At 41.2% G+C, this 17463-nt stretch overlaps 3 protein-coding genes across 3 annotated transcripts; 1 reads left to right on the top strand and 2 right to left on the bottom strand.

Moving 5' to 3' along the window:
* Positions 1–1791: 1791 nt before the first annotated feature.
* On the top strand, positions 1792–3020 carry LOC113123146 (trace amine-associated receptor 4-like). Its single transcript, XM_026294971.1, has 2 exons — positions 1792–1964; positions 2204–3020. The coding sequence occupies exons 1-2, from the start codon at positions 1792–1794 to the stop codon at positions 3018–3020; spliced, it is 990 nt and encodes a 329-aa protein (XP_026150756.1).
* Positions 3021–6937: 3917 nt separating this feature from the next.
* LOC113123831 (trace amine-associated receptor 4-like) lies at positions 6938–8050 on the bottom strand. The gene is made up of 2 exons (XM_026296142.1): positions 7890–8050; positions 6938–7754 (listed from the first exon to the last, which is right to left on the bottom strand). Exons 1-2 carry the CDS (start codon positions 8048–8050, stop codon positions 6938–6940), a joined length of 978 nt encoding a protein of 325 aa, XP_026151927.1.
* Positions 8051–15084: 7034 nt separating this feature from the next.
* On the bottom strand, positions 15085–16186 carry LOC113123755 (trace amine-associated receptor 4-like; the record flags this gene model as incomplete). The annotated part of the gene is made up of 2 exons (XM_026296015.1): positions 15085–15901; positions 16035–16186. Coding segments are annotated over 2 exons (969 nt in total), but the record flags the coding sequence as incomplete, so codon positions are not given.
* Between the last annotated feature and the right edge of the window lie 1277 nt (positions 16187–17463).

Genomic DNA, 17463 nt, shown 5'->3' with positions numbered 1-17463 from the left:
CTGGACTTTACCAATGCAGCTGGTTACTTTTGCACATACAATAATTCAATCTTTCATGTAATTTTTTGGCTACTCACAAAATTCCCTCTAAAGAAATATATGCAATTGATCAACATACATCTGACATTTAATTCATAAAAAGCAGGTGATGTGAAAATAAGAAAATCATGGTAAAACAACAGAAAACTCTGAACAGCTCAAGGGGTTCACAAACTTTCCAGCAGCACTGCAGGTGGGGAAAACAGAACTAATTGAACACAGGTGAAAGTAATATAATTAATAAACATAAAGCTACCTGGGATCGATACAGGTGAGAAAAGGAAGCAAACCAAACTAAAACTCCAACAGGAAACAGAAACCTAAGCTCACAGCAAAAACTGGCAAACAAAAACCTTGATTGACAGCCTATTGTGCTTATGATCCTCCTCCATGGCCGAATGTTTGCCTGGACCCATTAGATTTGACTGTTGTCTGACTCTTGAATAGGTGTTATCAGCGTACATCAGTCCTATTTATATAGGCCAGATGGAGCCCAGTCACCTACTGGAAGCAAAATGGAGATTAGCATTAGCAATGTCAACGTTTTTGTTCATTTGATTTCCTAACCCTAACCAAGACATTTTCATGCCTAAATATAACTTACATAATGGCGACAATGAAGACCTGTAGGATTAAAACAGTAGGTGAGTAGCAATAGACCTACTGGCCTATATATAGGACTGACGTAGGAAGAAAACGCCTATTCATTAGTAGGACAAGAGTCCAATCAGGTGGTGCACCAGAGAGACGGCATTATTCCTGTTGGATTAGCTCTCAGTAATTTCTGAATAGCAACACTATTGGGTTCTTTCCTCCACTGCATGTGATAACAAGTTAATCAGTTCAACACAAAATAATGTGAGCACTGTGATTTAGAGTGTGTCCTTTTCATTTAGCAGACAAATCTTTGTGGTCCTGAGAAGACAAACCCTGATGACCCAACTCTAATATGACACATAAGAGTATCTCCAGAAACAGCATTTTAGTGTTGCCAGGCAAAACTGCAGCAAGATATGTCACACTGTCAAGTTCAGTAGCCCTTCAATGTAATGAACACTGTCATCAACATATAGTGACAACAGCAATGCAATGGTCCTCTGTTATCAGACGAAGCATTCCCAGTTTAAAACCATGCTTTGTCTGCATGCAGTAGACATTCAATGGTGTCACACTGTCCTCTGAGGTATTTACAAACTTCTTTAGAATATACAGTCCCATAGCCATCTATAAACAAATCAATATATTCACAGAAATATACAGAAAGTGCCAGTCAGAACCATAAACTCTCACATCCGTAAGCTACAAAATAAGTAATACATAAGCAAAACTCAGATAAACAAAAGAAGGTGATTAAATGTCTGCAAATCTGAAGGATTATATCTTTTTTATTCCTTTTGAAATGAATACAAAATCCGTTAAGTAATAAAAATATTCAGGAAAGGTTTATTTTTAATAAATGTATTTCTAGCATTTATTCCAGCGCCTTAAGTCCAAAAGCCCAGTTGCCTCTGGTCATACCCCTGGTGTAGAGACTAAAAGACCTGACTGCAAACATGGGACAAAGATGGACATAAAAAACAGGCAATCATCCCCATCATTGAGGAAGATAAGCACAGAAGATATTTTTCAATATCTAGGGAGTTGAAAACATCAGGGGAGGAGGAAGGAGGAGTGTGAGGCCAGGAAAAAAAATAAATCAGGTGTATGACAGACATCGTTGGTTAAGTTCAACAACTTCTTCCCCCTTTGGTGATGGAGACCTTGGTGGAAACTGAACTCTGCTTTCCACAGCTCCTCAACTCCTCCTGTGTGAGGACAAAGCGTCCTCACTTTGAGATCATGCTGACTTACTTCATACTGTCCTGCATCTCTGTGTTAACTGCATTTCTCAACCTGCTGGTCATCATCTCCATCTCACACTTCAAGTCTCCCAATATTTTCTTTCATTTATTTATTAAACTAGACAGTGATAAAATGTGAGCAGTTTGTGCTACAGTGAATAATAACTATATAACCTCAAACTATATGGAAAAGAGTGATATCATCATTTCACTGTTTTCTGTTTATGCTGTTTTCTGAATGACAATTAATATTAGAAATGTTTTTATCTGATTGAACATATGTTTTAAATAATGATAAATATGTTGCTGTCTTTCCTCTCCAGGCAGCTTCACACCCCCACCAACCTCCTCATCCTCTCTCTGGCTGTCTCAGATTTCTTCGTAGGGCTCCTCATGTTGTTTCAGACTATGCTCATAGACGGATGCTGGTTTCTTGGTGACCTCATGTGTTCTCTTGTTCAGTATATGGCGTACATTATTACAACTGCATCGGTAGGAACCATGGTGCTCATATCCATTGACCGTTATGTGGCTATTTGTGATCCTCTGCATTACTCCATCAGAGTCACTCAAAAAAGAGTTCAAGTCTGTGTTTGTCTCTGTTGGTCATGTTCTGTGATCTTTGATAGTCTGCTGCTGAAGGACAACCTGAAACAACCAGGCAGGTATCACTCCTGTTTTGGAGAGTGCATCGTTGTTGTTAACCCCATTTCTAAAGTTGTAGACTTTACTGTTTCCTTCATTCTTCCCATAACTGTTATTGTGGTTCTGTATATGGGAGTATTTGTGGTGGCTGTGTCTCAGGCTCGTGCCATGAGGTCTCACATTACAACTGTCACAGTCCAGGGTTCAAGGAAAGTGACTGCTAAAAAATCTGAACTCAAAGCAGCCAGGACTCTTGGTGTTGTTGTAGTTATGTTTCTAATTTGTTTTTGTCCTTATCATTGCGTCAGTCTTGCGGGTCAGGAAACTTTGATCAATGACTCATCTGTTGCCTTTGTAATAGGTTTGGCCTATTTTAACTCCTGTCTAAACCCTCTGATCTATGCCTTTTTCTACCCCTGGTTTAGAAAATCAGTTAAACTCATTGTTTCACTTAAGATATTACAGGCTGACTCCTGTGAGATCAACACAATGTAAAGAGATGTTGCATGTTGCCTGAAAAATGAGATTACAATAATGCAAAAATGTAGAGATGTTTTTTCCATAGTACAGTTACTTAGTGTTTGTTCAGTTTTATGTATTTTCACATTAAGTCTCAGTATTAGGACTGAAACAGAGTTGTGGTTTGTCTGCTATGCATTCAATTTAAAAAAACAGAATTTAAACTTATACTTATTATCTGAAGATGTATAAATTGTATAGTATAGATTGTTTAGAACACAGTATGTAGAAAATGGAAACGTGGTAGAAAGTGCTAATAATGTCAGAAGTAGTATCTGATGTTGTACTAACAAGCCTAAAGGTGAATAAAAATGTTGTGTTGATGATCAGATGTAAAAACCTGTAGGTAAAGGACATCACCGTCACCCAAAGACTTCAACACAAACAGGACGTCTGTGGTTTGTTCCACTAAAGCCAATATCTAAAGCCCAATGAAGGCAGGAGGTTTGCTCATCAAAACCAAGAAGAATGAAGAACCTGTGTCAGCACATGGTTGGAAAGGCACAGACCCTGGGGCTAAGTCTTTGTCAGGGTGCAGAAGTCCTTCAGTGTGTAACAGTCACAAAGGCTGGGTGTCAATCACCTCATTGCCAACAGGTGTGACAAGCTGTTACTAATAATCATGAGTGGTCTCACACTTTCAACAAGATCTTTAGATTATACAGTCCCACAGCCACCCAAAACATACAGATCTATGTACACAGAGTGCTGGTTGAAACCATATCCTCTCACCTCTATAAACTACAACATAACATGAAGTCAGTAAGCAAACACACATTATGAGCTTAACCAAAAGTCAGACCAACAAAAGAAGGTAAATAAACAGATGGCTGCAAATAAGAATTTTATCTTTGTTTTATTACTTTTTTTCTAAATATGTGGGCTCTTTTAAAGGCCTGGTTGTCTCTGGTTATTAACCTGGAACTGGGTCTCACTAACAGATCTCTACCAGACTGTGCTATAATTCATAAGGGTTACTAAGTCCATCAGAGGCTTGAATGTTAGCATTAAAATTAAAAAATCTATTCTAACCCAGACAGGTAGTCGGTGTATGAATACTTAGAGTGGTGATGTATAGGATTTTTTTTTTGTTGAGTAAGGAATGAATAATGTAAATTACAATACCTTGTTTATTATAGTCTGACCTCAAACATGAGTCATTTTAATTCATTTTTGATACATGACTATTAGAATTTGGTGAGAATGCCAGAGAGGATATTATTGCAACAATCTTTACATCAGATACATTTACTTTGAATTGAATGTATGAAGGTAAATTTCTCTTTTTAGACTTTGACTTATAATTCAATTCAATTCAATTCAATTTTATTTGTATAGCGCCAAATCACAATACAAATCATCTCAAGGCACTTTACAAAAACTAAAACTAAAAACCCAACAATTCCCTTATGAGCAAGCACTTGGCGACAGTGGAGAGGAAAAAACTCCCTTTAACGGAAGAAAAAAACCTCCAGCAGAACCGGGCTCAGTTTGGGCGGCCATCTGCCTCGACCGGTTGGGGTGAGTGGATAGAGCAGAGAGAAAAGAACAGCAACAATAAACAACAAATAGACACTGCAAGTTGGTGGGGCCAGTAACTGCACATCAGCGATAAACAGCTCCAGGACCAGGGACACCTGCAGAAGGTACAGAGAGAGAGAGAGAGAGAGAGAGGGAGGGAGAGAGCACAAACTAGGGGAGAGAGAGAGCACAAGGTTAGTAACATTCAATGGTGGAATATACATGAGGTCGGAGAGAAGGGGGAGGGGGGGGGCGGGTAGGGTAGGGGAGCTCAGTGCACCAATGGTCCTTGGGCAGTCTAGGCCTATAGCAGCATAACTAACTAAGGGATGGTTCAGGGTTGCCTGAAGCCAGCCCTAACTATATGCTTTGTCAAAGAGGAAGGTTTTAAGTCTAGCCTTAAAAGTACAGAGAGTGTCTGCCTCCTGAACCCAGGCTGAGAGCTGGTTCCACAGGAGAGGAGCTTGATAGCTAAAGGCTCTGCCTCCCATTCTGCTTCTGAGAACTCTGGGAACCACAAGTAGGCCTGCACTCTGAGAGCGAAGTGGTCTATTGGGATAATATGGTACTATGAGGTCTTTAAGGTATGAAGGAGCTTGATTATGAAGGGATTTGTATGTGAGAAGAAGGATTTTAAATTCTATTCTATATTTTACAGGGAGCCAATGAAGAGAAGCCAATATAGGAGAAATATGATCTCTCCTGCTAGTTCCTGTCAGGACTCTGGCTGCGGCATTCTGGATTAATTGGAGGCTTTTTATTAAGATATTAGGACATCCAGATAGTAATGAGTTACAGTAATCTAGCCTTGAGGAAACAAACGCATGGACTAGTTTTTCTGCATCATTTTGAGACAGGATGTTCCTAATTTTGGAAATGTTGCGCAGGTGAAAGAATGCAGTTCTAGAAATTTGTTTTATGTGTGAGTTAAAGGACATGTCCTGGTCAAAAATAACTCCAAGGTTTTTTACAGTAGTGCTGGAGGCCAGGGCTATGCCATCTAGAGTAGCTATAATTTTAGAAAAGTTATTTCTGAGATATACAGCACTCTTTCAAGTCTTTGGTTACACTATCATGCCACTGTGCCATAATAATTCACCTGCTACCTGTTTATCCTCCTACACACCAAGAAGCTGACCTGAAAGTAACATACATAATGATTACAAGCTGTAATTTTACAAATACTGTCTTTAATGAATCAGGTTGTGTCTGGTTTGAGGAGGCAACTTCAACTATGCTTCTAATTTTCTGTCTCATCATTTAAAATCCTATTTTCATCTCCCCCACCTTCATTGTTCAGGTTCATCCATCATCTATATCCACTTATTCCTAACCAGGGTCACGGGGACCTTTGGGTGAAAGGCAGGGGTCCACCCTGGACAGGTCCCCAGTCCATCACAGGGCCACATAGAGACAAACAACCTCACACACTCACACTCACTCCTATGGGCAATTTAGAGTCACCAATCAACCTGACATACATGTTTTTGGACTGTGGGAGGAAACCAGAGTACCTGGAGAAAACCCACACAAGCACAGGGAGAACATGCAGACTCCACACAGAAAGGCCCCTGATGGGTTTCAACTCAGGGCTGAAAAAGTTCCTCACCACATGTGTATTTGTAGCTACATTTAATATTCTCTTAAAATATGCTGAAACTAAACAACAGTCAAAAATAGAGGATTAAAGCACAAGGCTTTTTAAAGAAATGACATAAATCATTTCAGTCTTTGCAAGGAGATGAACATGAGTTAGTATTAAAGTCCAGCTGCAGGTTAAATGACAAGTCATTATTTTCTAGGAGGAGTAAAAGCAAAACTTTAAAATTTAATAAAAAATTCTTCTTTAAGATTTGATTAATTTCAAATGATCACAGCTTTTGTGTCTGATTTAATGTAAGGTTTTAAATCGAATTAGTGAGCTCAGTTTGATGATATGTGGCTCCAGGCATCTACTGTAGGTTTTAACTGTTCATGAAAAAATAAACAAAGAACTGTCTCACCTTGGAATATTAAAGAAGAATGTAAGTAGACGACTCTTATCAGATTTAATGAACATCATCATTTACAAAACTTTTGTAGTTTTAATAAAAAAAATAGTATTTTGATCTGCTTTAGTCTTTACTATATATGTAATATCATTGTTATTTAGACTAATGTAGAGACACATACTATGATATTCATATATGAGGGTCGACAGAAATTAAAATTCAATAAGAAAGAAGGTTTTATGGTTAATTTACCTCTTCTGTTTCATAAAAATGATAAAGTGCAGGACAGAGAGACTGACTAAAGAGCTATTACAACATAATGTGTCACAATACATGAAAGAGATCCTGTTTTTGATTTCAGGCCAGTGGCTTCACAATCACTCACAACACGTTTGTGTCACAGGAGCCAGGTCGCAGTATCTCAAGTGTAAAAATGAGTTTAATACATTTTCTGAACCAGGGGTAAAAAAAGATATAGATAATAGGATTAAGACAGGAGTTAAAATAGAACAACCATAGGACAGGGGCAGCTTGGTATTCATTGATCAGTGTGTCTTGGCTTGTAAGTGTGACACAAAAATAAGGGCAGAGACATATTAGAAACATGAAGATAACAACACCAAGAGTCCTGGCTGCTTTCAACTCAGATTTCTTAGCACGTAAACCCATTGAACCCTGGGCAGTGACAGTTACAGTCTGGGACCTCATGGCTCGAGCCTGAGACACAGCCACCACAAATACTCTCATATACAGGACTATGATGACAGTAATGGGACCAATGAAGGACAGAAACAGATCAACACGTCCAGCAACATATTCAATAACAACCACACACTCTCCAATGCAGGACGTATACTTGCCTGGGTAGACCAGATTATCCTTCATCATGAGTATGTGACAAAGAGCAGATAATATCCAACACAAGAAAACACAGACCTGAACTCTTTTTTGAGTGACTTTGGTGGGATAATGCAGAGGGTCACAAATAGCCACATATCGATCAATGGATATGAGCACCATGATTCCTATTGAGGTAGAGGTAATAATATAGTCCATAACAGTGTACAGAGAGCACATCAGGTCACTGAGCAGCCAACAACCATTTATAAGCAAAACCTGAAAGAACATAATCGGGGCAACCAAGAAATCTGACACAGCCAAAGCGAGGACGAGGAGGTTGGTGGGACTGTGGAGCTGCCTGGAGAGGAAGACCAGCAATATATTTGTTAGTGTTTACAGTATAAAATATCATTCCAGCAATTATAAACATAAGTCAGAACAACATTTCAGAAATATGACACTTATTATTACAAACAGAAAAATAGATGAATACTTGTAGTGTGAGATGGAGATGATGACCAGCAGGTTGAGAAACACAGTGAGCAGATTGATGGTGCACAGTAAAATGTAAAGGAATATGGTTAAAGCATAAGGACGCACAACTCTGCTGCAGGAGGAGTTGAGTTGTGGAAAGCAGAGTTCAGTTTCCTCCATCATCTTAGACAGAGGAGAAGCTGCTGAGCTCTGACAGCTCTCTGCCAGAAACTCTGTCATATACTGGAACTGTTGTCTCTCTTCTTTTTCCACATCCCTCCTCCCTCTTTGTCTCTGGTGACTTTTTTTAGTAGTGGTGGTTACACATCTCTCCTCTTTAATTACTTCATTGTCCATTTTGTATTTCTGTCACCTCCCCTATTCTCATCTAATCTAAACATGAGACAATATTGTTCTTCTGTTTTGGGGAACAGTAAATCATACCACAATCACAGGTGTGTTTTAACTACAACAATAACCAGGAAATGAATGAACATTATGTCTGTGAAGATTCTCAATGAAGATTATCACTGTGGGCAAAGCCCAACTAAGCCCCAAGGATGTGTGCCCTGACCATCAGGCACTCACTGGTTACCATTGGCTCCAAAAGAAGGCTCTAGTCCTAGTCTTTTTCTCTCCAGGTGAGGTAACTGTGTGGAAGTTACCATTTTATAGTTGGCTTTATGGGTGGCTTCATCAGACATACGACACTGACAACACGGTGACATGATGGTCAGAGGGCTCTCCAGACCCTTTCATTAAATTAAGGCAGTGATATTGTATTGCCTATACATAGTATACAAATATGTGTTAGTATCAGAACAGGAATTACTGCCACCTTATCATGGTGGAGGGGTTTGAGTATCCGAATGATCTTAGGAGCTACATTGTCGGGGGCTCTATGCCCCTAGTAGGCAAAGGCAAAGCCAAGGCAAACAGGTCTTGGGTCCCTTCTGTGGGCCTGACACACGCTGAAGGATCCATAAGGGGCCGGTACAATGTGGATCGAGCAGTAGTCGAAGGCGGGGTCTCGACTAATGTCACCTCACTGGGTGTGAAGGAGCCTGAGCTTCTGCAGGAGGTTGAGCGATACCAACTAGAGATAGTCAGGCTCACCTCCATGCACAGCCTGGACTCTGGACCCAAACTCCTTGAGAAGGTTTGGACTCTCTTCTTTGGAGTTGCCCACAGTGAGAGGTGGCAGGCTGGTGTGGGCTTATCTATAGCACCCCAGCTCAGCCGCCAGGTGTTGGAATGTTTGGCCGAACCCTCTGTCAGAGAGGTCTTCAACTCCCACCTCCGAGATAGCTTCAACCAGACCCTGAGAGAGGTTGAGGACATTGAGTCAGAATGGACCGTGTTCACCTCTGTGAACACCTCAGAGCTGTGGTCATAAGGTGCCTGTTGTGTCCACCACCGGGTTCGGTGGTGGACACCAGAGTTAAGGGATGCCGTCAAGCTGAAAGAGTCCTATCGAGTCTGCCTGGCTTGTGGGACTCCTGAGGCAGCGTGTTGTGGCCCACAAGTTGGCAGAGACAAAAATTTGGGTATGGGAGGAGTTCGGTGAATCCACTTAGGGCGATTATCACTCAGCTTCAAGGAAATTCTGGCAAACAGTCTGATGCCTCAGGAGGGGGAAGCAGTGCTCTGCCAACACTGTTTACAGTGGAGGTGGGGAGCTGCTGACCTCGACTGGGCATATCTTTGGACAGTGGAAAGAATACTTCGAGGATCTCCTCAACCCCGCTGAGGCATCTTTCATAGAGGAGGCAGAGGCTGAGGAGTTCAGTGAGGCTGATCCGCCCATCACCCAAGTTGAAATCACCGAGGTAGCTCGGCAGGTCCTCGGTGGCAAGGCACCAGGGATGGATGAGATCTGCCCCAAGTATCTACAGTCTCTGGATTTTGTTGGGCTGTCATGGCTGACATGCTTTTGCAACTTTGAGTGGTGACTGGGGACAATACCCCAGGCAGATCGGGGTAGTGGTCCCTCTTTTTAACCCCCTGGGGTCTGAGGGGGTTTTGGGGGCCTGGACATATTTTGACATGTCCTGACATTTGTGCTTTTTTCAGTGTCTTTTAAACATATTAATGTCTAAAGTCTGATAACACTGTAATCAGCACAAAATTGGCTACAATAATATGTGAGCAGCAAGTTTATACATTATTGTGTTTTTGAGAAAAAAGTGTTTATGCATGGTTATTGCAAAACTACACTTTTTTACTCACTGAAATAAGACCATAAAACATAAACAGAACATTGGTTCACAAGACTTTGGAGACCAGCATGTTGTAGGCTAAAGTGTTTACTTCAGAGTGCTGTGAATGTCATCTTGTTCACACATTCACAGTAAACAATACACTGATTTAAATTTTCTAAGACACTTTTTGTCCAGAAAGGCCATATGCAAGAGGGTGTGTCTGAGGATGAATAGTCATGTGATTTACCTGAGAACACAAAAGACGCACCGAACGACCAGACAAAGACGCGCATAATGAGCCTTTCAGTCAATGTAGATGGGACGGATTAGTGCAGCACAATACAACACAATGAGGAGCCAAACGATCCTCATTTGAGTTAAAATCAGTGTTTTTACTCTGAGGACAAGCTAAACTATTTGTCTCTGTGTGGAATACAAGAAGCACTTCTTCACGTCCGTTCCCAAAGATGCAACTGGCCCTACACTTGTTCAGAAAAGACACATAAATGATAACACCAGGAAACTGTTGATGATTAGGTTTAAAAATACCACTTTCTCTCGTGTTGATGATTTGTTGAATTCATATACTTCAAGTGTTCTAAATGTCATAGATGTGTTTGCTCCTGCTAAGGATGAATTAATCACGAAAAGCAAAAGCAAAAGCAAAAGCCACCATGGAGAAATGATGACTCCGTCAGGGCACAGAAACGGGAGTGCGGGAAGGCCGAACGAAGATGGCGTAAATCAAAACTCCAGGTTCATTATGACATTTATAAGCAGATGCTGTGTGTACAACAGTAGCAACAACTCACGTGTCCTGTTTGCTACACTGAGTAGGTTGACAAACCCTCCATCTCCATTGCCATTGGAACTAATTTCAACATCTAAATGTAATGAATTTGCATTATTTTTTAATGACAAGATTCAGGGTATTAAAGGCAGATACCAACTCTGCAGCCATCCAGGAAACACTTTGTCGAACTGACACACTTTACACCAGTAAATGACATAACAGTTGAAGAGACCATCTCAAGTCTGAGCTCATCCACCTGTTGCCTTGATGTTTTACCCACTAAATTTCTGAAATCAGTACTAAGCAATTTGTTACCACAACTCACTCAATTAGTTAATAACTCATTACAGTCTGGAACATTTCCAAGGGCCTTGAAAATTGCTGTCATCAAGCCTCTCCTGAAGAAGAGCAGTCTCGATGCCATGGTACTGAACAATTACCGGCCCATATCAAACCTGCCGTTTTTAGGCAAAATCATTGAATAAGTTGTTTATCAACAACTTACTGACTTTCTCATGCTTAACAACTGCTTTGATGATTTTCAGTCAGGTTTTAGGCCCCATCACAGCACTGAAACTGCCCTCATCAAGGTGACAAATGACATTCGTCTGAACACCAACGCTGGCAGAGTCCCTGTCTTAGTACTGCTGGATCTAAGTGCTGCTTTTGACGCAGTGGACCATGTGATCCTGTTACAAAGATTAGTGGACTGGATAGGCATCTCTGGTACTGCCCTTAAATGGTTTAAGTACTATCTTGAAGACAGGAAGTATTTCATTGAAGTTGGTAACTGTGTCTCAGACCAAATGGTGTTGACATGTGGGGTCCCCCAAGGGTCCATCTTGGGAGCCCTTTTCTTCAATCTTTACATGTTTCCTTTAGGCCAGTTAATACGCAGCAATAATGTGTCCTACCATAACTATGCAGATGACACTCAGATTTACATTTCACTCACAGCTGGTGAATATGGACCAGTCGATTCACTGTGCAGCTGTATTGAACAGATCACTCTGTGGATGCAAAACAACTCTCTCCAAATAAACAGTGACAAGACTGAAATAATCATCTTTGGGCCTCAGAAACAAAGAGAAAGTGTCAGCAGTCACCTCGAGTCTCTCTCTCTAAAATTTAAAAATCAAGTTAGAAATGTAGGGGTAATCATGGACTCAGACTTGAATTTTAACAGCCACATTAAATCAATAACATCGTCAGCATTTTAACAATCTCAAAAACATTGCCAGAATCAAAGGGATCATGTCTAATTCAGACTTGGAAAGACTCATCCATGCATTTATCTCTAGCAGGTTAGATTACTGAAACGGCCTGTTCACAGGGCTCTCAAAACGAGCTGTAAGGCAGCTACAGTACATTCAGAACGCTGCTGCTCGGGTCCTGACTAAAACCAGGAAGTACATCCACATTACTCCTGTTCTCAAATCTCTGCACTGGCTTCCTGTCTCTTAGAGAATAGACTTTAAAACAGCACTGCTTGTGTATAAGTTTCTTCATGGCTCAGCATCACATTACATCTCTGGCATGTTGATGCCATATGAACCATCTCGAACTCTGAGAACATCAGGGACAGGCTCGTGTCCAGAGTCAGGACTAAACAGGGAGAAGCAGCGTTTCAGTTATATGCAGCTAAAACCTGGAATAGTCTTCCTGATGATGTTAGACAAGCCTCATCTCTGGCAATGTTTAAGTCCAAGCTAAAAACCTTTCTTTTTAGGGTGGCATATAACATATGACCTGACTAGACCTGACATTGTTTTATCCAAACCAATCTATCTGCACTCAGTTTCCTCTAGTATAAATTTTTAACTTTTTATTATTATTTCTTTTTTCTTTTTTTTAAAAAACTGTTTTGTCACTACTTTTGTCCAGTTGGGGGAGACAATCGGACTCACGGTCAGTACTCTAAGTTGATTAGGTTAGGAACCTTCGATCTAAAGTCTACTCGATCCTAGACTTAAGAGTCCGGGATTCAGGATCGTCTCCGCAGATAGCCTCTGTTGAGGTACTTTTAGTCCATCAGGGATGGGACAAACTAATAGTAGGGGACCCATAAATATGGGTCAGCATGGTCCGATAGTCGATATCATAAGGGGCAAATATGGTGACAAAGTGGTGGCATGCCTTTTTATTTTTATTCGTGCTTATGTATTTTTAACCTGTCTTTTATTTCTGTAAAGCACTTTGATTTACTCTGTGTATGAATTGTGCTATATAAATAAACTTGCCTTGCCTTGCCTTGCCTATTTTGGCTGACCTGGGAACGCCTCGGTGTCCCCGGAAGAGCTGGTGGAGGTGTCCAGGGAAAAGGAAGTTTGGGCATCTCTGCTTATGCCCACCGTCTCTGCCTCCTTTTACATTTTAATGAGTAATATGGATCTTCTTTTCCTTTGGGCTGCTCCCTTCAGGGGAACCATCTGCCTCCATTGCTGGTCTTACCACTGTTTTGTACATCTAATACACATTAAAACAAACTCAATTATTCTTCACTTACTATGTTAGTGTGTAATATTGTTATGTTTGTAAGTATATTATGAGTGGTGCATACAATGGTGCTATTGTGCAGCACTTTGGTCTACATTCATTGCTCCAGACACCCTACCACGCCCCCGAGACCCTGGATTAACCAACGATGGATCGATTTTAACCAGAGGAAAAATGAACAGGATGAATAGCAGTGGCCCAAGAATCAAACCTTGGGGAACTCTATAAGTCCTGCCATGCATTTTCCTTCATCTATTTTTAAATTTTCCCTTAATTTTAATTTTAAGGAACCCCTGCTGCACATTGCAGCAATTACACAGAAATCTGGTTTAGTTCCGCCTCTAAATCAGACATCCAAAGACTTCAGAGGACAGTTCGGACTGCTGAGAAGATCATCGGTGTTACCCTACCCACCCTCCAAGACCTGTTCACCTCCAGAGTGAGAAAAAGAGCTCAGAAAATCACTCTGGACGCCACCCACCCGAGCCACAACCTCTTCCAGCTCTTACCCTCTGGCCGGCACTTCAGAGCTCCAAACATCAAGACAGCCCGGCACAAAGGAAGCTTCTTCCCTCAGGCCATCCAACTCTTAAACTCGTAGCTCTCCATCATTCCCTTCCACCACCTACACTATGACACTGGCACCTTTTTGCTCTTTGCACACCAATTAGTTCCCCTTTCATCCTGTTTTTCAGGTTATCTGTGCATTTTTCTTTTAGTTTTTTGTAGCATTTCTGTAGTATTTATGTTTACTGTTTGACCCTTGTAGCATTTGTATTTATGTCTGTTTGCACTGGAGTACCCCCCCTGTACCTAAACAAATTCCTTGTGTGTGTGTGTGCACACACTTGGCAATAAAGCTCATTCTGATTCTGATTCTGATTCTGATCTTTCATTTTTAGGCAAACATTTTGACTGAAGCTTGTCATATTCCCTTTTCTCCGGAGTGTCAGAGTTCCTACTGTTTTCTGCAACTGTCCTTGCTACTCCTTAGTGAGGAGAGAAATCCCAAATGCAGGCTGGTTTCTTTAATACTGGTGCTGCCTATGTTCTGTTGCAATAAAGTGTCATGAATTTAAGACTACAAACTGAACTATATGTACTTCGTAAGATATATTATCATAAAATCCAAAGAGAATTTCTCGATATGGGGTGTTGAGCACACATCTGTTTGAGGGGGTCAAACGGATGTGTGCATCAAGATCAAGTGCATTTATGATACTGCTGCTTTTGACCTGACACCTGGTTCAACCTCTGACAGTTATATTTGATGACCTAGTTTTTCTGATTTATTGGAAAAGAATACAGTAAAAAAAGAGTAAGAGGAAATTTTCAGGGCCACAACCATGTTTAGGTAAAGTCTTTCCTTTATTAACATCAGTGTTGTTTCAGTAATGTGGTTAACCTAATTATTGTGGCTTTTTATTTTTCAGTGTTAGGACATTCAATATCCAGTTTTATGATTTGTGGTTGAACTTATGTCTACTCATCCACTGTAGATGTTAACTGGATATACAAAAATGTAAACTGTGAATAAAGCAGGAGTCTCTATAGAGAACAAAAACCTGAAATTGACTGAGAAAACTCATATCAAAGTTAATGAACAACAATTCTATAATAATACTGTGATAATATTTAAAACAATAACAGGAAAAAAGTAATTATACGATTATTGACAACAACCATAATAACAATAATGATGATGATGCAAGGCTCCACACGCTCTACAGTATATTGGCTTCAGAAGATCCAAGTTGCAGTATTTCAAGTGAAAAGATGAGTTTAATACATTTTCTGAACCAGGGGTAGAAAAAGGCATAAATCACAGGATTTAGACAGGAGTTAAAATAGAACAGGCATATTACAAAAGCAGAAGATGATTGATTGAACAAGGTGTCCTGGCTTGAAATTGTGACACAAAAATATGGGCAGAGACAAATAAGAAATACAACAATAACAGCACCAAGAATCCTGGCTGCTTTCATTTCAGATTTCTTAGTACCTATACTGACTGAACCCTGGACTGCGACAGCTGCAGTATGGGACCTCATGGCTCGAGCCTGAGACACAGCCACCACAAATACTCTCATATACAGAACTATGATGACAGTGACAGGACCAATGAAGGACAAAAACATATCAACACGTCCAGCAACATATTCAATGACAACCACACACTCTCCAGTGCAGGTGTTGTACCTACCTGGGTGTGCAAGGTTGTCCTTCAGCAATGTACAGCTACATAGAGTAGAGCACATCCAACACAGACAAACACAGACTTGAACTCTTTTTTGAGTGACTTTGGTGGAATAATGCAGAGGGTCACAAATAGCCACATAACGGTCAATGGATATAAGCACCATGGTTCCTATTGAGGTAGTGGTAATAATATAATCAATAAGAGTATAAAGAGAGCACATGAGATCACCCAGGAACCAGCAGCCTTCTATGAGCATGATCTGAAACAACATGAGGGGACCAACAAAGAAATCTGACACAGCCAAAGCGAGGACGAGGAGGTTGGTGGGACTGTGGAGCTGCCTGGAGAGGAAGTAATATATTTAACATTATTTACAGCATAAAATATCATTCCAGTACATTAAAACCATGAGTTAAACATTAGTTACAAAAATGACCGTTTCTATTATATAAACTGCTTTAATTTTTAAAATACTTGAAGTGTGAGATGGAGATGATGACCAGCAGGTTGAGAGTCACGGTGAGCAGAGAGATGGAAAACAATATAACATAAGTCACAATGGTTAAAGCATAAGGACGCACAACTCTGCTGCAGGAGGAGTTGAGTTGTGGAAAGCAGAGTTCAGTTTCCTCCATCATCAGAGACAGAGGAGAAGCTGCTGAGCTCTGACAGCTCTCTCCCAGAAACTCTGTCATATACTGGAACTGTTGTCTCTCTTCTTTTTCCACATCCCTCCTCCCTCTTTGCCCCTGGTGACTTTTTTCAGCAGTGACTGACGTTATATTTTCTTTTGCTGCTTCTTCATCTGTCTCCCTCAGGCGTTTCCCATTATTTCATCTCCTCTTCCCTTTGTCAGGATCCTGCCATGGACTTCCTGTAAGGGACTTTTATTTTGTAGGACTGAGCAGGATCTAATTTGTGTTCATGCATGTTACCTTGTTTTGATTATGATTGTTTCCACCTGTGCTTTGTTGTCTCCCCCTTAGTTAAATACCCCTCTGTTTCCCTTAGTTCCTTGCTGGGTTGTGTGTCATTGCTTGTTCCTGTGTTGCTACCCTTTGATTCATCCCAGCATTCTGTTCATTGGACATTCCCTGCTTTTTTGTTCCTGCCGTGTCTGTGTTTCCCCTGTCTGGATTTTCGTCTGTGCAACCCTCGTGTGTAAGTAACCTTGTTTCTGTCTCGTGGAGTTTTCTCGTGTCTGGTGTCAGTGATCTGTCTGTGTCTGTGTAGCCTGGTGTGTCAGTGTGAGTGACCCAGGCCGTGTCTTTTGTTTCCTGTCTGCCTGCGGTGTCCCCAGTGTGTGCGTGACCCTGGCAGTTTTGTGTGTGTCTGTAGCGTCCCCTGTTGTGTCACCGAGCGAGTGTGTGGCCCATGGTGGATGCCCCGTCCTGAGTTTCCGGAGTGAGTCTGCGTCCCCATGAGCGTGTGTGACCAGACCGTTCCCGATTGCCCTGTGTGAGTCTGCGTCCCCGTGAGCGTGTGTGAATAGACCGTTTCCGAGTTCCCTGTGTGAGTCTGTGTCCCCGTGCGTGTGTGATCAGACCGTTCTGAGTTCCCTGTGTGAGTCTGTTTCCCCGTGCGTGTGATCAGACCGTCCCAAGTTCCCCGTATGATTCTACGTTCCCGTCAGTGTGTGGTCCCCGTATTCTGTGTGTTCCCGATTTCTGTGTTCCTGTGTTTTTCCCAAGTCCCGTGTTGTCTGATCTTAACCCCTTGTGTTCCTTCGTTCCTAGCCTTTGTTGTGTATTTTTGAGTTCTGTTAATAAACCCTGTCTGCACTGAGTACCGGTCCTGTTAGCTTTTTTGGTCCTTTAAAAAACAAGAGCCTTCGGGCTCTGACACCCTTATTCTCATTTCATCTAAACATGAGACAATGTTCTATGTTGCTTTGTGTTGGAAA

This window comes from Mastacembelus armatus, chromosome 21 (genome assembly GCF_900324485.2).
Source record: "Mastacembelus armatus chromosome 21, fMasArm1.2, whole genome shotgun sequence".
Classification (NCBI taxonomy): Eukaryota; Metazoa; Chordata; class Actinopteri; order Synbranchiformes; family Mastacembelidae; genus Mastacembelus; species Mastacembelus armatus.
This window is presented reverse-complemented; position numbering and strand designations above follow the sequence as displayed.